General features: G+C 40.0%; 1 protein-coding gene across 1 annotated transcript in view; it reads left to right on the forward strand.

The window, feature by feature from the left end:
• The window catches only part of MOGAT1 (monoacylglycerol O-acyltransferase 1), a 33,208-nt gene extending 12,162 nt beyond the window's left edge, over nucleotides 1-21,046 (forward strand). Inside the window, exons 2-6 of the mRNA XM_010948856.3 lie at nucleotides 346-524; nucleotides 887-1,091; nucleotides 5,518-5,692; nucleotides 6,270-6,469; nucleotides 15,524-21,046. Of these exons, the coding sequence (XP_010947158.2) occupies nucleotides 346-524; nucleotides 887-1,091; nucleotides 5,518-5,692; nucleotides 6,270-6,469; nucleotides 15,524-15,678 (914 nt within the window). The 3' untranslated portion in view covers nucleotides 15,679-21,046. The remainder of the gene's footprint in view (nucleotides 1-345; nucleotides 525-886; nucleotides 1,092-5,517; nucleotides 5,693-6,269; nucleotides 6,470-15,523) is intronic.
• Nucleotides 21,047-26,927: the final 5,881 nt, after the last annotated feature.

Consider the following 26,927-nt stretch of genomic DNA (forward strand, 5'->3'; position numbering starts at 1 on the left):
CATATAGTAAACATCCAAAAAATGTTAAATAATGCTATACCATTGCTGTCTTGTTACATTACCCCAGTTGAACCCAGTTTGTACGTATTGGATCCCCCCACCACAGGCCAGTGACTGTACAGTACAGTGGGCAGATGCTAACTGACTTTCTTTGGGCAGGGGTCAGATAATTCGGTTTTTTAAATTAATTAATTAAAATTATTTTAATGGAGGTACTGGGGATTGAATCCAGGACCTGGTGCATGCTAAGCATGTACTCTACCACTGAGCTATACACTCCCCCTCACCAAGCAATACCCTCCCCACAACTGACTCTGGTTCCTGAGGTCTTCCCGTTCCTTACAGCGGAGGTGTGCTTTGGGGTCATTGTGCTCCTGATCATTCACAACTACTGGTTCCTCTACGTCCCTTATTTGACCTGGCTTTACTTTGACTGGCGAACTCCAGAGCAAGGAGGCAGGAGATCCGACTGGGTCAGAAGCTGGACCGTTTGGAGGTACTTTAAGGACTATTTTCCAATCCATGTGAGTAGAATTGTTTTATATAGTATGGTTTTTGAGCTGGAGAAGAACACAAATTTGTTTTTGTCACATCTTTTTCAAGCTTTTCCCTTTGCAGGGGGAGAAAACTTGCAATTTAGCCCAAGTTACTAAATGGAGTCTCAGCTAAACTGACAAAATTTAGAAGGCTGTGTAAGGGGATCTGGGCTTAGGAAATAGTTCACGAATTTGGAAACAGCTCTACCCCAGGGAACTAAAATGACTCATGTTCTACATTTCCTCTTGAGGATAAGAACTAATCCCAAGTTCTTTTGTTTCTTATTGGAAACTAATCAGGGGGCATTTTATTTTGTTTTATTTTAAACCTCAATGTAAATACACCGTAGCTCATCAAAACGTGGGATTTGGATCCAAGTCGCAACTACATATTTGGGTTTCACCCCCATGGAGTGCTTGTTGCTGGAGCCTTCGGAAACTTCTGTACAAATTATTCAGGCTTCAAGGAGCTGTTTCCCGGCTTTACCACGTATCTTCATGTGCTCCCGTTTTGGTTCCGGTGTCCCCTCTTCCGAGAATATCTAATGAGCAGTGGTAAGTGAAGGCAGCTCATTCTTTCTATAGTGTTCTGGGGTGGCAGGACCACATAGAATGTCCCCTCCCAAACCAATCGGGTTTACGGTTTCTTAGAGTAAAACTCTGTGTCTTTATCCCTATCTGACACTTCATACGCTGTTTGGATATTTCTTGCCTCCCATACCACCGGACTGGAAGTGCCAGGAAGACACAAACTGTGTCTTTTTTTCTGTATCACCCCAAGGGTCTAGCACAGTAGTTGGAATTTAGGAATATCTAATATATGTTAATTCAATCAAAGTATAAATGAATGAATCCATCTTATGTCTCCAGATGTGGAAGAAAGAATCTTGGATCAATAAGTGATAAATTGAAAGACTCTTTGCTGTTTTGAATATTAGAGATGGAAAATGTTCTCCAGTGTGTCTTGAAGTAATGGCAACTTATAAACTAGAGATACTGAATTTGCTGTCTTTTCCCTCCCAGGTGAAGTTCCAGTTGGCTCAGAGATAAGAGTCCATTCTACTCTGCTAGTCTGAACTTGGGGAAGATTTTTTGACTAGTGAAATCATAATTCTACCAATTCAGAGAATAAAGTTCAGTGGAAATGCTATAAAGATACTTTAGGAATGTGTACAGAAGGCTAAGCTTGTGTTCATAGTTCTTATTTCCCCTTGAGAGTCCCAACTTGTTTGGTTTTCCAACTTGACCAATTTACTGACTAAGCAGAAACTACAGTAACTTCCAAAGTGCTTTATGTTTATGATCATTGTGTAGGTTAATTTTTATTGTCTTTGCATTTCTTAGATATAAAGAAAAGTAGATTGTCTCTTAGAAAAATTGTAATTTCAGGATCAGTAAGTAGCATATTCAGAGGCAGAATTTTTAATGGTCTTCCAGGTTTTTATTACTTCCTATTAATTTCTCAATTCTCTGTTGTCATTATATACTTGGTAGGAAGTCACTAAGCACCCAAGGGCCAGCATCCGTGGCTGGGTTTTCAGGGTCTCTTAATGGACCTTCACTGGTACAGTCCTGGGCTCTGCGTCCAGTTTAGGCTGCCACTGCATCTGGCCTCTAGAGGGCGCACTACTTCCTCCTCCCTCTTCCCTCACCTCCATCTCTTTTTTTGTTTATTTTTGGGGGTGGCGGGGAGGGAGGTAATTCATTTTTTAATTAATTAATTAATTCATTCATTTTTAGAGGAGATACTGAGGATTGAACCAGGACCTCGTGCATGCTAAGCATATGTTTACCACTTGAGCTATACCCTCCTCCCAATCTCTTGAATTAAGTAGGAAAAAAAAATCCCTTTTCTTTCTTACTTTGCAGACATTGGGTTAGAGTTTTATAAAAGGAAGAAAATTAAAGGGATTTGTTTTTTAGATTTAAAAAAAGGTCACAGAAATATATTTACAGTGTGTTTGCTGAGTCAAAGTATAACCATAGGTGAGTTTGGGTGGTGTAATTAGGAGCAGGTGTGGCAAATTTGTGGCAGGAGAGATGGAGGCACACCCATCTCCATGGCCATGTCAGATACGGATAACGAACCTTAGGGTCTTTCTCGATGTGGTGCCACTGCCGTTTACTAGAGTTGGTATTAGAGATGAAACCTGTCTGTTATCACTGGCTTATGACTTCATGAGCTCTTCTCCTTTGCTGTAACCTGAGATGCCCTAAAGCTAAATAAAATCATCCAGCCTTGTAGCCTGTAGAAGTTTAGGCTGTCCTTGTCTGTAAGTTTAGAGAGTTGTCAGTCCTTCCCAGAACCAGCTTCCTAGGACAGCCCCCTGTCCAAGGCTGCCCCTCCACTCTACGTGTGCTGCGGGGGCTGCTTCCATGAGCATGAAAGACAGAGAGCCACGTGCCCCAGACCTCATGTACTAAGGAACCCATAGGGTTTCAGAAGTTCTTTGCTGACATGCGTCTGTTTTGCTTTTGCCCCAAAGATTTCTGTGGCTATAAGTCCTACATCCAACCCATTCCCCTTGGCCCATTTTGGTGAGTCTGTACTCACCAGGTGTCGGGGAGAGCACACTCAGTTTCAAGGCTCTTGTTCCTTTCTGTCTACCCATTAAGGGTGGACAAGTAGCAGAGATCTGATCACAAAAGCCTTATCTAGTATATACTTTAGATTTTATCTTGTATCTAAGCCATGAGGAACCCATGTGGGATTTTGGGTAAAGTAAGGACCTGACTATATATTTTGCCTGTTTGATCACTCAGGCAGCAGCTTGGAGATACGTTGGAAGGAAGTGAGCCTGGAGAATGGTGGTGGAAGGAGCTCATTGCAGTGACCAAGGGAGATGTGATAAGGGCTAAATTAGCACAGTGGCTGTGGCAGTGGAAATATAGAACAAGGAATCGATGTGACAAATAGTTGATAGATTCAACAAGACAGTGACTGATTCAGCCTCAAGAAGGCAGGAGCGGTATTTTCTCATCATGTCAGCATCCAGCACAGTGTCTTACCTATAGGAGGTCCTCAGTAAGTGTTTTTGGATGAATGAATGAGTGAATGAGTGAGTGAGTGAGTGAGTGATGAGTCAACATGGTGGCTGAGAAGAGGGGAACATATATGGAAGGAGCCTACGTTCCCATGTTCCTGACTTGGGTGGCTGGATAGAGGATGATCCCATTCACCCTGAGAGGTAATGTTGGAGGAGAAACAACTTTGAGAAAGAATTTAATGTATTGGGTTGGGAAACATGAAGTTTGAGGGGTCCCTGAACTATCAAGGGTAGAGATGTCTTTGAGCCATTGGGGGTATGAGCCTGGAGCCTCATGAGGAAGAACTCCCAAGGGATGGATTTGGGATAACTCAGCACTTACACGTGGTGGTTGAATCCATGTGTATAGATGAGGTTAGAAGATGGTGGAGACAATGAAGGAGCCGACCTTAGTTCAGCTGCTGTAAGAGAATACCGTGGACTGGGTGACTAGAATAATAGGAATTTATTTCTCACAGTCTGAAGTCTGAGAACTCCAGGATCAAGGCAGTGGCAGATCTGGTGACTTGGTGATGACCCACTTCCTGGTTTTCAGATGGATGTCTTCTCATTGTATCTTCCCATGCTGGGGAGAGACCACGCTGGCTCTCTTCCTCTTCTTATAAGAACATTAATCCCATTCATGGGGGCTTCACTCTCATGACCTAATTACCTTCCAAAGTCCCCACCTCCTAATACCATCCTATTGGGGGTTAGGATTTCAATATATGAATTTTGGAGGAACATAAACATTGGTCCCTAACAGCCCTAAGAAATGTAGGATTTAAGGATGGCCTGAAGAAAAGAATTCTGAGGAGGAAACTGAGAAGTGGCCAGATGCAACCTAGGACTGCCTGGTGTCTGGATCCAAGAGGCCCTCTTTCCAGTGCATGTGATGCCTCCGGCTCTCACTCAGGGCATGCAGAGCAGACTGGCCATGCCTTGAACGCAGTGGAAGTGCAGACCCAGCTGGGCTCTGGTTGTCCACTCTCTTCTCTCTCTTCTCTTCCGAGGGTGGTTGGTCATTCAGCATCCTGGCACAATTTTATATTCCACCAGTATAGCCCACAGGAAAATGAGCAAGTAATTTCCTTCGAGAGGTGAAGTGCTATGAGCTAACACATTCTTTTACAACTAAAAAAAGTGGATAAAATCAAGAATGGAAGGAAACAATAAGACATTAAAAAGCAGTTATCCCTGAAATATGGGTCATGAGTGGTTTGTGTTTTCATCTTAATTTTTTCCCACCAAGAGTTCATAGTATTTTTCTCCAGGAGTACATAGTACATTTAAAATCTGAAAAAGGAGTCTTTAATGTTATTTTCACATGGGAAAGCCTGATACAAAGACTGAACAGTTACGTAACTTACGTCTTAAACAATTTACTGAAGTCAAACTAGACATTTTGGAACCATACAGAGACCTGGCAATTGATGAAGGTTATTTGTCAAATGAATGAATTTTTGAAACCATTTACATTATAAATCCATGTTTGGGAAATAAGAATTTATATAGAAGATCTGAAAATAAGCCATTTTGTGTTCAGAAGATCCAACTTTTGAGTTCTGAGCAAGAATCTGCCAGGGTAATGATCAAGGTCAACACATACAGCTATGCAGGTTGTGCACTGCACAACTCCAGGGGGCACCTTTCACTTAGAATGCAATATGGATGGAGTCTGTAGAATTGAACAGTATACAACCTACCCAAACAAGTGGTAGACCTAGTAATCATGAAGGGACATTTTAAAGACCTAGCCCATCACCTGCCAAAATGTTAGATCTTATTAATGGGCTCTATTACCAAAGATTTAGCTATGAAAAATTATGAACCTGCAAAATGCTCCAAATGTAAGCTGTGTAGGAAATTTTGTTAAATATTTGATGGTGCCATAGACTTTTATGATAAAAATGTCAAAGGATAACCAGTTAATGCCTTTTGTTTTATTCACTAAGGGTCAGTCTCAGTTTCCAAGAAAAGTGTGTCCCACGTGCTAAGCAAAGAGGGAGGTGGAAACATCTCAGTCATTGTCCTTGGGGGAGCAGAAGAATCACTGGAGGCCCATCCTGGAAAATTCACTCTGTTCATCCGCCAGCGGAAGGGATTTGTGAAAATTGCTTTGACCCATGGGTAAGTGGCTTTTCATTTCAGGCAACTGGGTCAGGGAAGTTAACACATTATTCAGTGAACACAAAGAAGTAAAGTAAATTTTTTTTTGGCCCTTAAAGACAGGGCTCCTAATAGGCCTTCCAGTGAAAGCAGATGTGGATGTTCATGGGGAGTGGAATACAACCCTCCCACTAAGGAAGGCTTGTGTCATTGACATGCCATGTCAATGTCATGGCATCCAGCAATTCAACTTGTCTTTAAGAGCAGAACAAAAAAATTACAAAATTTTATGTACACTGTGTAAATGAACCAATGAACCGTGGCCAAAACCACAGATGAAAAAGAAGCTCCCTGGAACCTGGGTTTTCTATAGACTGAAATTCTACAGATCACTAAGATCGCTGAAGTCCCTCTCCCCGGCCCAAGGACTTCAGGTATAAGTCAGTTTCAGTGTATGGAACATGGGCTAAGCGAGGTAGGGCAGCTTGGAAACATTAAAAGAATTGTTAAGAATCTATTGCAACAGTCAGTTGGACTGAATGAACTATATAAATTCTTTTCATTGAATATTATTATTCTTCTCCCCTGTTATTTGCAGTGCTTATCTGGTGCCAGTGTTTTCTTTTGGTGAAAATGAACTATTTAAACAAGTTAGCAACCCTGAAGGCTCCTGGCTTCGAACTGTGCAGGAGAAACTACAGAAGATCATGGGATTTGCTTTGCCACTGTTCCACGCTAGAGGAATCTTTCAGTACAGTTTTGGCCTAATGCCCTATAGGAAGCCCATCCACACTGTTGGTATGTACATCAAAGACCAGAGGCTTGTTAGACTGAGCAAAAGGATTCCCTTAATTGAGCAATGTTTATTGTTACTAAAGTAGCTTTGAGTAAGAACTTCCTAAAACAATAATCCTGTAGGTGCTATTTGAGCTCCATTTACAGTATGCCTTTTATCTGTGAAATGACTCTATTTTCCATTTGAGTGGGAATTGATTGCTTTCAAGAATATCACCTTTGAACTAGAAATAGAATCCAATTTTAGAAATAGAGTTTCTAATTCTCTATGATGAATCTATTTCTCTGTACCAACAAATTATAACATAGCAATTCTTAGAACATGTTACATCGGAGTCTATTAATATGCGGGCATTTCTGTATAATGGATGTCTTCATCATGTTCAATTCATACAGACATCAGTTTCTACAGCAAAAACATTTTTTTCCAACTAGTTATATTTATATGTATTCTACACAGACTGATTTCATCTTTAAAAATTGCATGGTTGGGAGGCATTAAGATGCAGAAGAAGGGTGATGACCATATTAATAGAAGACAGAGGAGGAAAGTAATTAGCTTCTGAGGTTGAAAAGGACATTGGAGAGCAGAAAAGGAGAAAGTGATAAGCCAGTTGCTAGTAGCAAAATTAACCAAAACTGTATACTTCATGTGAAACTGGCAGTAATAATTTCACCTTGAATAGCCCATTAAATGAAATTCAAATTTTTTTAGGTCTATTTTATTAGAATGGGATTTTACTACTGTCAGTTTACAAGAGCTTTGCATGTCATAAGCAGTCACATGACATTATTTTTAAATGCTGTATTTGACTCCAAGGGACTGTGAACAAACCGTTGACATATCAGTGTAATAGGAATACTGAGATCTATTTGCAATTGTGGTTTTCAGGAGAAGCAGTTACGTTTCTTTGGCATAATATTTATTAGTCGTTTTTGATCCCTTAAGTGCAAACGACTGTAGTTAGCATTTGGGGGGATATGAGGAAAATTCTGAGATATGATTATACAAACGAAACATTTAATTCAATGTAACTTATATATACACCTGAAATAAGTTGTAAATGTTGAAAGCAAGTGTAGTTTGTTGCATTAAATGTGTACAGATATCACCCAGTTGGGTTAAAAAAAATTTTTTTTTAAGTCAAGTGGTTTGTCATGTGATCCAACCTGGTCCCACCTCTACTGACAAATAATTAATCAGTCAAGTGTAAAATGGAAATAACCAAATTGGAATTTTTTGTAAAGACTAGAAAACTACAGCTTTGACAAATGTGCTTCTAGTAAAGATTCAGAACACAAGAAACATTGCTTCAGTGCATCCTTCCCCTTACCTGCCAGATGATTACATCAAAACCATCATTTCTAGTCTCCAGCATCCTCGATATCCTGCCATTATTTGTAGCCTTTTAAAAACTAAGCTAAGAATATAGGTATTTCATAAAGACTCAGCTGCGAGATCTTATGGTGGTTGGGTGGGAGTCAGATAATTGAGAGCTATCTGATATGTGTGAACCAGACCTTTAGGCGATGTATATTTAATGACTTTTATTTACTTGAAGTAACGCAAGTTGGGAGTAAGTTATTTACAATTCCATAAACCAAAGCAGAAGTTCTGTATCAATCAAATGCAACAGTATGATTTTGAAACCATGTTCTAAGTTACTCTGCTCATTTCTATTTTAAAACAGTGCCCTTCAAACCCTGAGTTGTTTCTTTGCTGACTCCCTGACACACGCCCCTAGCAGACCTCAGGCAGCATCCAGAGCAGCAAGTCGTTTTGCGGTCCTCCTGCTCCCCTTCTACTTAATTAAGAGTTTGTTTACCTTGCATCACAAGAACTCACTAAGTATTAGTTGAGTTCATCCCGAGTCAGTACTTCATCTATAATCCTCTCAATCTCAGGTATCCAGAGATGCTCTGATCTTCCATCCTATAGTTTCTCCATATGTTCTCAGACCCCACTTTATTAGCAACTTCAACCAGAACATTCCTTTCAGTGTTAGCAAGATTCTGTGAGATTCACTAACATCATAATGGTTTTGCCTGTTAATGTCCTATTAATCAAAATCCCTTTAAAAGGTGCTCTGGCTAACTCCAAAGAGCCATCGTCAGGTCAGACTTGCCCTCTCTTCATATTTCTTGCACCCACCTTTACTAAACCATCAGGTTTCTCTGAGCCCTCCATAAAACTCTCTTTCCTTTTTGCTGAGGGCCCTTCTCGATGGACGTGATTTATAAGGAACCTACCATATATTTTCTTACATGTGTCACTAATAGTATGTAATTTACATATTTTATCAGTGTTATTATTAGTTTATCAAAGTGCAATAAAGTGTTCATACACATTGTATTTTATCATGTCAGAATGGAGAGAAACTGATTTCAGTGTCACATCCATCATGACAACAGAGAGAGAAAATGGAAATGAATTCAGACTTTAAGAACAGCGTGTAAAGCATCACGGTTCCTTAGAGGAACTTGTTGCCTTTTTTCTTCCTTCGTCACAGAGCTCCAGGTGGGCAGGGAATTTGCCCTATTTATTCTCCACTGTATTCCCAGCGCCCACAGGGTAGGAGCCCAAGACAGATTTGTGAATAAGTGAACTAGTCTTGAGCTAGGCTTGTCTGACTGCAATTCTTAAGTCTCCGGAAATCAGAGTACACATTAAACATTTTAAGATCAATTACCATTAAGTTCAAGTCATAGGGCCAGTACGGGTGCTAGGACAGAATGCTGTCTGGACAAGAAAGCAAGACACAAAGGATTCACTAGTTAAAAGAGGAAATTTCATGTGTCATAGTGTGTGTTGATTTTAAGTTTTGAAATGTTATGTTGAAAAATTTCAAATGTTCAGAAAAGTTTCATGAGGAGTAAAATGAGCGCTTGTGTGCGTTTTTCCTGGACTCACCCGTGGTAAACATTTTTGCTACAGTTTTTATTTCTCTCTAACGGTACCACAAATATGCTTTCTATTATTGGTATCACGGAACTGTTTAAGTGCAGACATCATGATCATTTGCTTCTAATTACTTTTTGAGGGGTGGGTGGTAATTAGGTTGGTTGGTTTGTTTATTTTAACGGAGGTGCTGGAGATTGAACCCAGGACCTCGTGCCTGCTAAGCACACACTGTACCACTGAGCTATACACTCCCCTCTGTTCCTAATTACTTCTACGTATATCTCTTAAGAACAAGATTATTCTCTTCCATAATGTCAGTACAATGCAGGAAATTTAACATCGATAAAGTGCTGCTGACTAGTGTACACTCCATAGTCCAATTTCACCAACTGCTGCAATAACTTCCTTTTTAGCTCTGGGGTTTTCTTTGCGGGGGAGGGGGTGGGTGTTTTTTCCCTAAGCAGGATCATACTTGCATTTAATTTTCACATTTCCTTAGCCTACTTTAAGCTGAGATTGTTTTTCAACTTTTCATTGTCTTTATGGCATAAGCACTTTTGAAGAGTATAGGTCAGCTGTTTTGCAGAATGTTTCTCAAGCTGGGTTGGTGTGTTTCCTCATGGTTATATTGCAGTTATGCATTTGGCAAAAGTCCCACAGAAATGGTATTGCGTCCTCAGTAAATAACATCGGGAGGCACTTGATGTCAGTTTGTCTCGTTGGTGATACTAACTTTGATCACTTGGGTAAAGTGTTTGTCCTCTACTTTAAAGGTAAATTTATAGATTTATCCTTATAAATCTTTATTTGTTTTTTTTTAATATTTATAAATATAAAGCTTTTTTCCCCTTTACATTAACAAGTAACTTGGGGGTAGTGTAACTTGGAGACTTTTGTAATTTTCCTTTTCTTCATCAAACTTTACTTGATGGTTTTACTATCCATTGATAATTCTCCCTTGCATCAATTATCATGGACATGGTTGCAAACTGGTGATTTTCTAACTCTAGTATTCCTTCTATCTTAATTCCTTGGCACTTACCATACAGAAGAGCTTTCTCTCCTCCCAGGGCTTGATTATTTGAATTATGGGCACCCAGACAGACTTATCAGCTGTGTTTGCCTGTGGCACAGAAAGGGCTCCAATCGCGTGTTTTCCAGCCTCAAGACTTCCGCTGACTTTCTCCTGAGCCTGTCTTCTGATTATGGATGTGGTTTATTTCATTTTCATTCTTATTGCAACATTGAAAAAATGCAAACAACGCCATTAATAAATTGGTTCTTTCCATCTGTACACCCAGTGTGATGGCTGCAATGAACGCTTAGGTACCAGCCACACACAGACATCGATACTGACATTAAGAAGGCGTTTATTACGCATCAGCCAAAGGTACAGAAGGACACGGTGTGGGTTTGAGGTCAGACTTGGAGTGACTTAGAATGTCTCATTTACCTTGTCTGAGCCTCAGATTTTACAGCTTCAAAAGGAGACTATCCTAATTGTCCTGTCTTCTCTTAGGGTTATTCTGGGCATTAGATGGCATGACACTTGGGAAAGCTGTCTGTTCACCCCGGGGGGTTGGTGAGTGTGGGCTGGTATTCAGAGCAGAAGGCGGCTTCCTGACCAGCATGCTGGGAGCTGCCAAACTGTGCTTTGATTCTCCTGTGGAAGTATTCCTGCCAAAATGTTTCTCTGAATCAAATCATGAGGAAATAATCTGACAAATTCAGGTTGTGGTTCAGCTTACAAAACAACTGGCTTAGACTTCAAAAATATCAATGTCGTTAAAGACCAAAAGGAGAGAGAGACAGTGCTCAGAGAGAGCTCCCAGCGGCTGTGATGGACTGGAGGGGAACAACCATAAAGGACGTGACGCAGACTACGAATCGAGTTTGAATGTGGATCAAGTACAATGTACAGTTGTGCAGAGTTTAAATTCCTTGGCTATGATGGTGGTGGGGTTATACAGGGCAGTGTTCTTGTTCTTAGATACACATTCCAGAATATTTAGGGATATAACATGATCGAAGCAATGATGTCTATAACTTACTCTCAAACGGTTCTGTAAAAATAATACTACATGTGGATATCCACATACATGTTGCATGTATGTGCAAAACGTTTAAAACTGGCGAATCTAGATAGGAAGGGCGTGCAAGTGCTTATTGCATTATTTTTTCTATAGGTTTGGGTTTTTTAAATGAGAAAAGATAGGGAAAGTAATGTGTAATAAAACTGGTTTGGAGGCACTGGAGGACATAAGCAGCCCATTTTGTTTCAATTCAAGTCATTTCATCCTGCTGGGGAAAAAGCAGGCTAAGGGATTTTCTGAAACAGAAAGGAAGGGGAACCCAACTTAAATTTGAATTGTAAAGGAGGGATTAAAGGAGATGATAATGATAAGGGGGTTAATATGGTGCCCAGTACAACATATTAAGTACTTATTAAATGTTCATGAGACGGTGTGTCTGTGTGTGTGTGCGCACGCATACGTATACATACCCACACACCTGCTTACACTGGGCATCTTCTGAGACTCCACCATAAGCCAGAGGTTGTGCTTGAACCCAGGTTTTGACTCTTCCCAACCCCACTCCACACAGCAATCTGCCTAGTTTCTCTGGCATACAGCTCTGTTGCAGCTACAGAAAGACTAATTCCTGCATGAGACCATTATAGAGAAAAACTCTGCAGAATTTTCATAATTACAAAAAAAGAAAAAATAGAACAAAGTCTTCTTATGGTGAAAGATCTACTCCTTGCCTCAATGAGAAGGAAATAGTGCCCATCTCTGAGCTCTTTTCCAGCTGTAAATGTTCCTCATCTTAGGTAAAGACAACAGAGCAGCATGGAAATTAGAGCCAGGCTGCTGTGGGAGGCCATAAAGGCATAACTGATCTCGAAATGTTGGGTGGAATTGGAAAAGGGAACAAAGGAGCACAACTGCTGTAAAAAGCACTGAGATATAAACAAGAGCTAAGATTCCTGAATCCGCCACAGGTAGAAGTTAGCTGACTTTTCCAGGGCAAGGAGTTCTGTGTCCAACAGCAGCCTGGCGCAGCTGTTTTTCCCTTTGTGTTGTAAAAAGGGATCCGTGCAGCAGTTTGCAACTAACGTAGTCTTATGTTGAAAACAGCTTTCCTCTGCTTAGTGGGAAAAAAATCTCCTTTTTTGTGGGGAGAGGGAATTCTGGTCGTCTAAGGCTCTGGGGACCCTTCTCAGATTTGCAAGTTTTTGTTTTGTTATCTCTGTCTTTATCCCTTAAAAGTAATTGAGAAAGGTTTCTTCCTCTCTAATCCAATTTTGGGTTAGGTTAGTAACAAGGGGCAGGAGTTCTGAGTTTAAATATTTAATTTCTTTTGTGTGTGTGTGTGTGTGTGTGTCTATAGTTTAGGAACATCCAGCATCTCAGTTTCTCTCCACATAAATAAAAGAAAGACAAATATGACTGTCTCACGGTTTACCGGGAAGTCTTATGATGATGAATTCAGTATATGGGTGTGTCTGGACTCTGTGGAAGAACTATCTGAACTATCTGGCATATGATAAAGCCATTACTAGGAAAAGGACAGGATTGAAATTAATTGCAGGGTAGCTCACAGGAAACAAGTTTCAATGATTCAGAATTCACAAGTCCTAACTGAAGTGAGCTGGGAACAACATCCTTCATCTTCTCAGACCACTGTGTCTTTTTATAAGCTCCCCTCCCACCGAGGATAGCTGCACGTGATCTCTCTCCTTGGGATCATCTCACTAAGAAAACAGAAGCTCTTTCTATAAAACCATGGATTTTGCTAGTAGATTTACAGGTAGATTTTTTCAGTTTGCATGTAAATTTCTCAGTTTTTTTCCCCTCAAACAACAATGAAGTTCAGAGCTGGAAGGAAGCTTTAAGATCACCTACTCTTTTATCCTGTACCTGTGGAAGTTAAGGCCAGACGGGCCGTTACTTATTAGCTCAGTGTACCTCGTGGTGAACTCGCACTGCGTCTGCTCCAGCCTAGTGCTTCTTGCGTGACACCAGCCCCCAATTCCACTCCACCCTATTAGCCCCTCCTAGTCCGTATTTCAACCACAGCTGACAGCGAGATGGTTATGGTGAACTACAAAGGACTCATGGATGCTGTACATAAGTTTGACATCCAAGCTGTCAAAGGAAAACTACATGAGCTTCTTTTTTTCTTAATTGAAGTACAGTCACAGTGTGTCAATTTCTGGTTGTACATGAGTTTCTTGAGGCTATTGTGGTTAAAAACTTAGCAATTTGAGAATTTTTCAGTAAGGAGATATATGTATCTATACATAGATACATGGATTATGTATAATGTTGTGTATAAGTATAGATAGATATGTTCTTAATATACAATACATTGTAATATATATGTGTGTGTTTGTGTGTGTATATCACTCCCTTTTCTGTGTTCCCTTACCTCCCATACTGTTGTCATTTATCACTTCCTTCTTTCTCTGGTGTCCTCGTGACTAACCACCTTTTGTTACTGACATCAGTTGAGCCTTGGAGGTAGCATGGGGAGACTCGGGGTAGGCAAAGGAAACCTTGAGAGTACCATTCCATTACGTACAGCCCCACTTGACCTCACGGCCAAGCTAATCAAAGGTAAGAAGCAGTCTGCTGTCCAAAGAGTGGTTGAACGTCTGTACATTTTCAGCTCTTGCCATCAGTAGCAGCATCAGACCAGCAGAGGGCGCAATGAGTAGCAGTGAGGACCCAGGAGAGCAGGCCAGAGCCACGTGAATCTAATCTAAAAATCTGAGACAAGTGAGGTAAAAGTTATTTGCTACATAGATGCCTTAAAACACACGTGAAAGTTGCCAGGTTTTTAAAAATGAATTAGTTCATTTTTAATAACACAGGTGACACAAATGCATTCTCATTGTAGAAAATTCATACAATGCCAATAAAATAAATGCAATTTCCCTCAACTCTACCTCCCTCTCTCCAAGTAATCATGAAAAGTCTCTCTTGGCTGACTTTCTTAAATACGCTAAAGCTTATAATGTACCCAGAAATAGAAAAATTTTTAAGTAAATAGGATCATACATATTATTTTATAATTTTCTCTGCCTAATACATTTTATTATTTTCTAATTTTTTTTTCAGTTGAAGTACAGTCAGTTACAATGTGTCAACTTCTGGTGTACAGCACAATGTCCCAGTCATGCATATACAGACATATATTCGTTTTCATATTCTTTTTCATTAAAGGTTATTATAAGATACTGAATATAGTTTCCTGTGCTATACAGAAGAAATTTATTTTTTATCTATTTTTATATATAATGGTTAAGATTTGCAAATCTCAAACTCCCAAACCTAATACATTTTAGACATCTCTGGGTGTGTATGTACATACAGATATGTTTCATTCTTTTAATTGGGATATAATTGCATATAACATGTTAGTTTCAAGTGCACAAAATAATGATTTGATATTCGTGTATATTGCAAAATGATCACCACAATAAGCCTATTTAACATCTGTCACCATACATAGTTACAAAAATACTATTTCAGTTTTTTTTTTTAAATTGCTGCGTAAGATTCTATTGAATGAATGGTCTGTGGCTTATTAAATAATTTTTCTATTGAGACTTCGGTTCGGTTTTGTTTTCTACTGTTACAAGCAAAAGAATCCTTGTGATTATGTGTGTTTTTTGGTCTAGATACTTAGCAGTGAGGATATGTATTTCTTTTCATTTTTTAGGGTGATATTAAAAAGAGTCCAAATAGAGGGTTGATGTCTCATGATTCAAGATTTCCCAGGCAGGCATAATAGGGCACTGTGGGCCGGCTGTCAGCTGTACCCGAGGGAACCTGCTGGTGACGTGCACACACAGCGATATCCTCCCACCTCACAGCTGCAGTTAGCACAGTAGTTCATTTGACTCCACAAGTCAGAATCACCAGGGTCCTGACAATCCAGCATCTGCTGAGAAGGGACGCTCTTCATTTGTTAGCAAAAGGGATGGTGGGACCACTATAGGCAGCCAGTAAAATGAGACAGGGTTTGGAGCCGGCGGGCCTGTTGGATTCGGATTGGCAGACCTTTCTAAGGGCTGTCCATCTGAGGCAGTAGTCTGCGGTGGAGTGGTTTTGGTTTCTTATATATGATGTGTTCTCTGTTTTTGGCAGTTGGCCGCCCAATCCCTGTTCGTCAGACCCCGCACCCAAGCCCAGAGCAGATTGAGGAGTTGCATAAGACCTACATGGAGGAGCTGAGGAAATTATTTGAAGAACACAAAGGGAAGTATGGTATTCCAGAACATGAAACTCTCGTTTTTAGGTAACTGTCTTCCTTAAAGGTATACAGGAGGATGAGGGGACATCCCACTGAAAGACTGGGTATTTTCAACAAGTTACTTTTTAAAAATTTGACTATGGAATCAAATTTACAACTGAAAAGTATTATTTATGTTGACAAATGTCGATGTTTCTCTGTGATCACTGAAAATCCAGTGGGTGACTCTAGGGTAAGCTTGGAGATGATTATAAGCCTTTTACTAATCTTCCTCATTTAGGAAGGTAAACATTGTTTTATAAGTTAAGGAAAGGTTTAGAATTATTCATGTGCTTAAAAAAATGACAGCTTCAAAAAATGATTAGACCCTTTTACTGAACATGACAATAATTTAATGTGGTGTTTTCACTGAGTATAACAGCTGTTCTTTAGCACAGCTGGAACATTTAAAAGAGAATGTGTGAAATAATTTGTCATACAGGACAAGAGGAGATGGTTTCTTCTCTTTTTTTTTTTTTTTTTTCCCTGCTTGAACAGACCGTTTGTTAGTGAATCATTGTTACTTGTAAGACTTCGACAATTTGATCTTTCAGGTCATATCAGCCAACATATGTTTATACATTACTGCAGAATTTTTATGCCATTTTGGAAATAGGATGAATCTACCACACGGAAACCCATACGGAGAAGAGCATGCCTTCTCTGGTCTAATCAGGCTTAGAAATATTCATCCTTGTCATTTGCTTAGAAAGATGTTCATTTGCTACAGACAAGGAAGCCTTTTGGAAGACATGCTTTTGATGCGTTTTAAGACATTAAGATTCCAAAAGGTTTTCATGGTCATGGAAATGGTTTTAAATTTTTTTTTTTTTCCCATATGGCCTCTTCGAGTAAGATGAGCTCAAAGCAAGTGCCTGTCTGGGGGATGTGTCCAGTTCACAGGCGACTTGGGGTACGTGAGTCTCCCCAAAGCAGAATGTCAGGTGGGAGCCTCTTTCTTCCTGTGCACCGCTGTCTTCTCGGACCTGGGTCAGCTCATGACACTTAGCAGGCATGAAGTATCAGCTCATAGCACTTAGCAGGCATGAAGTAAGTACTTGTTCTGTGAATGTATTTCTAGATGAACACATAAACAAACTTGGCTGTAAAGGTGAGGAATTTTTAAAGCTATATCCTAGGATGAAACCTATTACAAGAAAAGACCCACTTTTGGAAGGAGATAATGTGCTATGTCTGATTGTCCCATGCCAGTAATTGACAATACTGCAGGCTGGTTTGTAAGGAGCAAGTCAGAAGGAGGTTTCTGAGAATTAGCCACTAAGTGTTAAGTAATTATTCAGTAAGTAAGAAGATTGTCTAGTTTCCAAATGATGCTACGTGTTGCTTCTCTATGTCCTCCGCTCTCATTATTTGGGGGCAGCTTCACTGAGTTGGTCTAACTTTTTGGTAATATGTGTTAAAGCCCCTGATTTTTAAAACATCAAGCCCTGGGCTAGAGCCTGGATTGGGTTTAGCAAAAGCAAAACAAAGTCAGGCTGGGGAATGCCTTGAGTAGAACAGCATTTCACAGACAAAAAATGTGAACCTTCTCAGTTTTTCTCCATGAGGCCTTTTGGCCAGCATCCCTTTGACTTCAGACAGGCCAGGAGTCCATTGACCTGGCCTTAAAATTAAATCCTTTTTTTTTTTGGTCAAAGCAGGAAGTGGGACACAGCCTATTTTAATAGATGTGGATCATTTGACTGTAAATCCTTTTTGATCCTGCTCAATACCAAACAATGGAAAAAGAGCACCATTTACATGAAATTACACCTCAGCTGGTCAGGGGACAGGCTTTCAGAGGAAAGCCCTGAGGCTCAAACAACCACAACTAAAGGCCTTTAAGTCACTATAAAACCCAAAAATTTCTCTCCTTTGGAGAAGTTTATTAAAATGCCGTGACACAGTCCTTGGCCGTTTCACAAAGGGATGGATTTTAATCTCACGCTCAGTGGTGAGGGGGCCAAGCTGACCACCAACCTCCACTGGATTAGACGTCTAGGAAGCATTAAAGCCCACGGCTGGTAAAGCAGAGGCCTTGAAAAATGATAAACATTCTGCTTTGACAAATTTATCTAGAATTTTGCCATTAAAAAAATCTAGCCATCAACAACTTTTATTTTTGGCATACATAAAATCTTATTTTTAGGTACCTATTAGGGAGTTTTAGCCCTTCCTTTCTTAAGGTTTCCTTCAGAAGTCTTCCTCCAGCCAGGCCAGCCTTCCTTTCATAAACTCAAAGCAAAGCTGAGCTGTAAGTTCCATACTGTCCTACAGATTGCAAATGAATTTTTGATAGGAAGTTTGGCTATCATACACACATGAACTGTGTGTTATATTCGCTAGTCTGGTTTGATGGAGATCGTCTCTGTTATAAAGATTCTCATCTAATATACAACTGCACCCAGAATTTAAACAGCAAAACAAAGTAGTAGCAATAATGGCAAAAACCACCCCAGAACCCTGGGAGAGAAACTGGGCCTATTGCCTTAAGAAAATGTGCCTTTGTATTACCTGATTTGGACATTTCTTTCTCCTGTTTCCTCTGCACACCAGGTGCAGGCTGAGCCATTTCCTTTGTCTGGCTGTTAGAAGTACTGAAATTGTCTCTACCCAGTGAGGTCTGTTACACTCACAGTGAAGGCTTCAGTGCTTGTGAAAGCCAGCCAGTTTTGCTTGGCTTTGGGGGGACCAGGGCAAGGGATGCTGTATGACAAACCCTTCGCCATGAATGCGAACACAAGCAAAGTCTTGTTCAGGGATGATGGGTGAGCCTTTATTGTGTGCGTAGGGTTAAAAGTAAACCCCCTACTTTTAGTAGAAAGTACATTTTTGTTGTGGGAAGCACAGGGGGTGGAATCTAGATTCACTGCCCTTACTTCTGTCACTTTTCATCTTTTCCAAACTGCCCCACTGGAGCAGATGGCCAAATTCACGATAAACCTGAAAACAAGTTTGGGGTGCTTGATCTCTGCCTCCTTTTCCTCTGAAACAAGAGACAATGTTGATGGGATTTGTTGATTGGTTGGTTTTTTTCCATTAGCCCTAGGTTGCTATTTCTCATATATATATATATATAAATGAATATCTCATATACATTTTAATATATATAATAACATGTATTTTGTAACTAAGTTCTCATATATAACTAACTTTTTAACACCACTAAGACACAAATAATGTCAATTTGTGGGGCTGGGAGAGATCCTTGAGGTCGAATTTGTTTATCTTTTTAAAGGAGAAAAACAAAGCAACTTCGAAATAAGCAACTAGTTGCTCCAGTTTCGCCAGGATGGCAAACTCAGAAGCAATTCTTTCTACTTAAAACAAAGAGGTTTCTCTAATGCCTTATATTTTACTTATTTTAATTAATCCTCTCCAGACGTCTTCAGCTTAGCGGTTTTTTAATCTTTTTTATTATTGTTTTATTTTGAAATAATTACAGATTCACAGTAAGTTTAAAAAGGAGTACAAAGAGGTCTGGTGTACCCTTCACCTAGTTTGCCCCAATGGTAATGTCTTAGCAACTACAATAAAGCCAGGAAATTGACACTTAATATCTTATGTGAGAAGAAGAAAGTTTATCTTAATCCATAAATAATGTATGGTATGATGAGTTCCTCGGTAGCAGAATCTGTGTTGCGTGTGTTCCGATCCTGGCCCTAAGAAAGCAGAATTTCACTGTCTCTCCGTGAAAGCTCGTGGCACTGACCTGGAAGTTTGATGGACTGTGCCATTAGAAGCCAAGTTTTAGAGCTGGAAGGGACTTCACCGTCTGTCAGCTATTTCTTCTGCCAATGAAGCAGTGGAACCCCAGTGAGGTTTAATACGGGCTGGAACTGACACCACGTTCTGGATTGAACGGGAGGTACTACTGTTCCATGACTGTAGATCCATAAACCTAAGGATCCTCCTATAAAACAGATGTGTCAAAACACAGGGTACTTAAGGCGAGAGATTTAACGACTCTGAAGCAAGCTCTGTTTTACTGGGATGGAGAGTATTTTTCTTTCCTGAGACCAGCACACTGCATTGTTGATGTTTCCCTTTGCAAGAGCTATTTTGGTGATCCGTCCTGGGTAAAGTCCAAGTTTCCAGCAGCAGCTTAGCCACGGGAGCCTTCTGCATCGCAGCAGCAGGGTGGGGCCAGGTGCCTCCTGCAGAGGGGAGTGCGGGCCCTGCTGAGATCTCCCCTCTCGGCTGTGTTGTGTTGTGATGTTAATGGGGCCGGAGCAATCCCACTACTCAAACAGCGGTGTGAGTAGATCTTCTCTCACCTCGTTGACAGCCCCCAGCCCCAAGTAAGCCAGCCCCAGCCTCATCCAGCTGGGTCATCACCGCGGCCTTTTTTTTTTTTTTTTTTTTTCTTTACTAGCTCTTAGATTCTGGTGAAGAATGAACTTAGGCTTTGTTGGGAAAAGGATAAATCCGACCTTTCTTGTATTCCCAAGAATTGCATGATTCTCTCCTATTCCATTTCCAGTCCAACTTGGAGCTGAGGTCCTTCTGGTTATTTTTCAAACCTTCCTTTATGGAGGTGCAGTCATGGTGAGACAACCTGAGACTAACCGTCCCACTCTTTTCTACTCCCCAGGCTCCCATTTTCAAATAATCCTTTAGCCCCTGAACTTCCCCTAACTGGCTGGGTGCCTGGGTTCAGTGGCTTCCCATGTGGGTAGAGTTAGGAGTAAATGATCTCCAAGGTCCCTTCTGGCTCTATCTCTGTGGTCTCTGCTTGGCTTTTTTCTGTCACAGGAATGGCATCTAGTTGGAGATGCAGGTTTATCTGATGACTTTTCCGTTTCCTATACCACCTTGACTTGATTGTGTTCCTCAAAGATGTGCAGTGAGTTCAAATGATTGTCTCACTCTCTTGGTGCATATAAAACACAAATTGCTACCAAAATTTCTCCAGCATCACAGTGACCTTTAGTCGTGGTGTTTCTAAGAAATAATTTAAATGTTAACTAAAAAAATCAGAGAAATTTATCTAATAGGCTTTCTCTTTTATATCATCCAAAACTAGGGAATAACAGTTAATTACCTGTTAAATTCTTTATAGGAGATGGTGAATTTTTATATTTTCTATATTGTACAGGTTGCTGTGGGTTTCTTAAAAGCTCTCAGTTTGTTCTATATTCAATTTTGTGTAATAAGCTATAACGGAAAATAATCTGAAAAAATATATACATGTGTGTATGTGTACAATCGAATTGCTTTGTTGTACACCTGAAAATAACATAATAAATGAACTAGACATCATTAAAAAATAAAATTTGCACAAAAAAAAAACCTCCATTAAAATGCCAAAAAAGAAAAACAACCTCTCAATTTGTAAACTTTTGACCAATAAATGTGCTTTACGCCCCAGTTACAAATGTGTAGGTGTGGAATGCTTTTCCTTTTCCCAGCCTTGACAAGGCTGAATTAAAACTTGGACTTGAGGTTAAGACAAGCAAGGGAATTGCAAGGAAATGGTGAGCTCTGCAAATTCTCCTCCTGAAGAGCCAGTCCTTGAAATCCACTTGGTGGGATCAAACACAGAACAGAAAGCAGTGGCAGGGCTGACGGGAAATGTGGGTGTGCAGGATGAAGCAGGAGCTGAGGACAGTAAGAGGAAACAAGTTGGGAAACTGCTGTGGTCTCACGTGGTTGCAAAAAGTGTGACACCTCCCAGATCCTGAAATAGTAAAAAATCCGTCAAAAAATGTGCAAATTCCCAATCAGCTGAATCACCGCTGGTGGCTCCCGGGTTTCTTTTTGGATGATGAAAATGTTCCAAAGTTAGATGGTGGTGATGGTTGCACAACTCTGTGAATACACGAAAACCCCCTAAACTCTACACTTCAGATGGATGGATTTTATGGTCTGTGAATTATGTCTCAATAGAGACGTTTTATAAACTCCAGTCCATCATACTCTTATCAAAATAATGGAAGAAGTTAAACACCAAATTCCATTTTTTTAATGGGTAAAAAATGAAATTGCCTCCCTTTGATGCCAGCACTTTGGACAACAAAGTTTATGCCTTGATTTCTGAGACCTGTTGGCATTTCTGATGTTCGTTATCAAGATAGGTGTTTTCAATACTCTTTTAAAGTATTTTATTGGGTAAAGATCATGCTGTTTTATTATTGTGTAAAATACTGTTTGACTTTAATTTTCCCCAGTATTTTATTAATACTTAAGCTTAAGACTTAAGACTGAATAAATATTATTGTGTAAAGATAACAGTCAATATTTATTGACCGCCTCCAATGTGCCAGATTCAGGGCTGAGTATTTTATGTACATTGTGGCATTTAGCTCTTAAAATAGCCCTATAGATTGATACTATTTTTAACCCTTAGGATGCTGGGGCTCAGTGGGGCTAAGAGCTTTGATCAGGCAACCCTGATGGTGGTAATGGAGCTTGGGCATGACTCCAGGTCCTCTGACCAGAGCCCATGCTCTGGGTGTGGGGCTCCGGAGCCCTGGGGCATGTGCCGTCTCTTTCTCTAACTTGCTGTGTGACTCTGGGTAAGTGACCCTGTATTCTTTACCTCTTAAATGAGAAGGGGAACATGATTGTGAAGGTTATTTATATGTGCACCTAGCTATGATTCTATTCTAAAGTCAGAGAGATGGGAAAATGTTGTGTCCACCATTAAAATGACAGAGTAATGGTGCAGCCACTATGGAAAACAGTATTTCCTCAAAAAACTAAAAATAGACTTAACATTTGATCCAGAAACCCCACTCCTGGGTATATATCCAGAGGAAACTCTAATTTGAAAAGATACATGCACCCAATGTTCGTAGCGGCACTATTTACGATAGCCAAGACGTGGAAGCAACCTAAATGTCTATGGGCAGATTATTGGATAAAGAAGATGCGGTGTACACACACATACACACACATACATACACAATGGAATACTACTTAACCACAAAAAAGAATAAAATAATGCCATTTGCAGCAACGTGGATGGACCTGGAGATTGTCATACTAAGTGAAGTAAATCCGAAAGAGAAAGAAAAATGCTATATGATATCGCTTATATGTGGAATCTAAAAAAGTGATGCAATGAACGTATTTACAAAACAGAAACATACAGTCATAGAAGACAAACTTATGGTTACTGGGGGGGAAAAGGGTGGGAAGGGATAAATCATGAGTTCAAGATTTGCAGATACCAACTGCTATAAAATAGACAACAAGGTCCTACTGTATTGCATAGAGAACTATATTCAATACCTTGTAATAGCCTGTAATGAAAAAGACTATGAAAAGAAATATATATTTGTATAACCGAATCACTATGCTGTACACCAGAAATTAACACAACATTGTAAACCGACTATATTTCAATAAAAAAGGACAGAATAAGAAAATTTCATCAGTTGACTAATATTTGTTGTCTAAGTTAAACATTTAAAGTGTTATATGAAGAATACCTGTTTAGCTAAAAATTGATTTTTTTACTATTACCACGTAGAGGATTAGCTGTGGAAAGGACGTTCTTCCAAACTGTGTTAAATTCATTTTATTTCTCACATGTGTATATGTATGTGTTTCTATGTCCATACAACAATTGCTGCGTGTTCCAAATTTAAGAAAAAACTGTTTGATATCTCCTTCCCTGCCTTCTCCGGTTCACCAACAGCATCTCTGGAAATTCTAGATGCAAAAGAAGTTTGATCTTTAGTTTTGACCTGGTATTGGCATTTTTACATGTGATGCTGAAATAAAGGAATCTATCTGTGATCTATGTTAGATTGGTTGACTCTGTAAGCAGTATCACATAATTTGTAATTTCAAATTCACATAACTTTAAAATAACGTTGAATCCATGCGTATAGAATGTAAGTCACGTTAAATGATTTTATTTGCAGAAGCGCTTATGTATTATCTAGATATAGATACAGACATTGGTATATAGATATATATTCATTACTGTTATTGAAATAATACCCAAATAAAAGAAATTTAAATCACTTGAAATAAAAGCAAATGTGATTCATTTGGGAACTAGCTACATTTTTTTTAAAGCTATTTTTTTTAAAGATGGATTTGATTTAAGTATTTTGAATAATATATAGTTGATTGAACTTAGTGCAATTATTAATACAAGTAAACACAGGAGATACGGCATAGTGACATTACGGTGTTTCCAGAGGAATCAACTCACTGTGTTGTTTCAAACCAGGACACAGGCATGTCTGCCCCTAAAAACCCTGCAGCTCCAGAGGAAGGCGTGACCTTCGCAACCAGGGGAGACCTTGATCACACATCCATCCACATGCCTCCCCTTTTCTAACTTCTGTTATTCAAGTCTTTTTCAAAATGTTGGTTTCTACTTTGCCCATAATCCAGGAAAAAGGAAAATAAGAGGAAGCAAAGGAGATAAGTTGAATTGCAAAATGCAACCCAAGAAGCTTACGTCTGTCAGAGGTCAGGCCAAAGAACCATAGAAGTAGGGAAGAGCTAGCAAAGAAGCAGGAAGACTGCCTGGAGAGGAGGAGGAGATCTTGAGATTCTACTAAAGGACTGTTCACGTTCCATGCCATGGTGTGTCCCTGTCCTGGAGGAGGACTTTCATTTCAGTAACAGATGGCAGGAGCACATCCAGTGCTGCCTGAGTGAAATGTTATCTCAGAAATGATGCCCCAGTGAGGGAAGTTCTGTCCTCTTCTCGGCCCTTTCCTGATAATGTGAAGGAGTGATTCCTGCGTTAGCAGTTCACATTTTCTTGGCTCTACCAGACACTATGATGAGGATCTTTGCTATTTACTTGATTCCTGAATCTACTATCTCTTACGTAGATATCTAGACCATTGAAAATCTTAGCTGAAAGTTATAGTTGATTCTGAAAGCCTATATGTCCCTCCCCCAATTCTATGCCAAGTTGACAGATGATATTAGCAACTAGCCCAAGGATCAAACAGTCAAGTGAAAACAGAATAGTAAGATGGTGTTTAAATCTGCACAGACAATGTGACCATTAGTAGGATGTATTTACATGGTTATTGTTGGGAGTTCTGTGAAACAAACCATCAGGATCATTTGGCTACAATTGCTGAGTTCAGATGGCAGAGCGTTGGCAGAGCGGTGTGCCCTCGTGCTCACCTGTAGCCAGAGAAATCCCTCTGCATAAGGAGCTATTGGTTCTGTGCTTCTGAATTGCTCTGAAGCTGCTACCACATCCTTTTGGCCTGACTATTGCAGATATTATTTCCCTTTCCACATCTTGATAGGCTTAGAAACTGCCCCAGGGCCATTAGTTCAAAGGAGAAATTTCTCTTCCATCCTGTCTGTGATTTCTCTTGGCTCTGGGGTCTAGTTTTTGTGAAACGTAGGGACACAGTGACTTCAGTCTGATCCTCTATCTAGGGTATGTAGTGTGTTTTCTGCTAATTCACTGAGTTCCATCAGGGCTATTCTCTGCCAGAATTATTTGGCAAGAATCCGCTGAAGAATTACTTTCAGCTTTGTTTGTGGTTACTACATTCAGTTGGAATTTCCTGCTTCAAAGACTTTCCTGGAGGGAGTCGAAGCTCGTGCTGCAAGGTATGCTTCTGCAAGTAAATGCAAGAAGTCTGGATGCAGTGTGGAGGAAGATGCTTGGGGCTCAGTCCTTCTGAACATCTCCCCAATCAATTTGACAATTTCGATCAAGCATTGACTCGTGAATAGAACCAAGGCAAAGACACGTGTGCTGCCGTCTGGGAGGCCATAGTTAGAAAGTATCGCATAGGAGAGAGAGAGGGAAGCAGATGTCACAAGAGCAGCACCAGCCTGGAGCTCTGGCCTCATTGCCGAGATGCAGATGCCCAGATGCATTTCCTGGCCGCGGGGTCTGGGAGGAGTCATGGAGAGAGTGGAATTGACTTGGGCTTGCAAGGCTGAGGAGGACCTAGGCGAGCATGAAGGGGAGTCTCAAGCAGAAGAGTCAGGATAGGGTGACCAACTTGTCACAGTTTGCCCAGGACTCTCCCGGTTTTAGCAGTGAAACCTCCCTTGGTCCCTAGAAAAGTGGGAAGTTCGGCCAGCGCAGGCAGGAAGGCAGAGCTAGCAGCAACCTCTAACTTTAGGAGGGACAACAGGGAGGCTTTATTTATTTATTTTTTTAATATTTCCAAGAGCAGCTTTTAAACTAAGTTTTGGAAAATGAGTAATTCCAGCTTAGCTCTGTAGCCTGTGAAACTGGGAGTTCAAAGTGTGTGACGGGCTTCAGGCTCTGGGAGGTCAACATACACCTGAGTGAGACACTGTCATGAATTCTCCTTAATAACTTCTTTTGTCCAATTGGCCTTAAGACTAACCTCAGGGAATATTCCCTGAGCCTGCATCCTGTGGAGACAGTTATTCTGTGACTGACTATGACCATCTTTTTTGAACTTCAATTTACCCCTCGACAGGGATAAATTATTTTCTCCTATAATGGACTTCTAGAATATTTTTAAGGAATGGGTGCTGAGAGCCTGGGACTTTTGAAATTCAACATATACTTAGAGGTCTGAAATATTAGAAAGATGCCTTAACCTTTATGCAGCATTTACTGTAAGTTTTTATTTTTGTTTTGTTCCACCTTGTACTTGTTAAATGTTTATTTATTTATTTATAAAATAGATTTAATTTATTTTATTTAATATAAATATATACTTTATGTAAATCTTATTTCTGTATTTATTTATACCTTGCTCCCAAAAGGACTATAGGTGGAATGGCTCTGCTAGAGATTTCATTATCTAAACTGTCACTTATAAAACTTCATAAAAAGGAGAATCACATATAAGAATATTAAATTCCAGCTGAGTATTTACTTAAAATAACAAAACCCTCTCTCCTTTACGGAAGATCCACTGAGTAGCAAGAACGAAGACATTGATGCTTTTACATCTTTGGCACAGTTAAATGAGCACATTTAATCCTGGAATACAGCTTTTTAAACTTTTTATATCCTTCCACTCCAAATACCTTGGCAGATTTAACTTGGGCTAAAGTTGAACTCTCCTCAGTTGGAGCCTGGGGTTACGTGACCACAATCAAATTCCTAGAGAAACAGAAAGTTTCCCATGGGAAGCATCTGTCTGAGTTATTCTTTCCCCAGTGACCATTGTGGATATTAGGTTTAGAAAAACTATAGACTGCTTCAAATCATCTCCAGTGCCAGATGCCCAAGAAAGCATTAGATCTTTGGCCAAAAACAAGTAATATATCAAATGGAAATGCAGTCAGCCTCATGCTTGTTTTGAGGTGGGAAGCCCCATAAAAAAA

Source organism: Camelus bactrianus, chromosome 5, assembly GCF_048773025.1.
Source record: "Camelus bactrianus isolate YW-2024 breed Bactrian camel chromosome 5, ASM4877302v1, whole genome shotgun sequence".
Taxonomy (NCBI): domain Eukaryota; kingdom Metazoa; phylum Chordata; class Mammalia; order Artiodactyla; family Camelidae; genus Camelus; species Camelus bactrianus.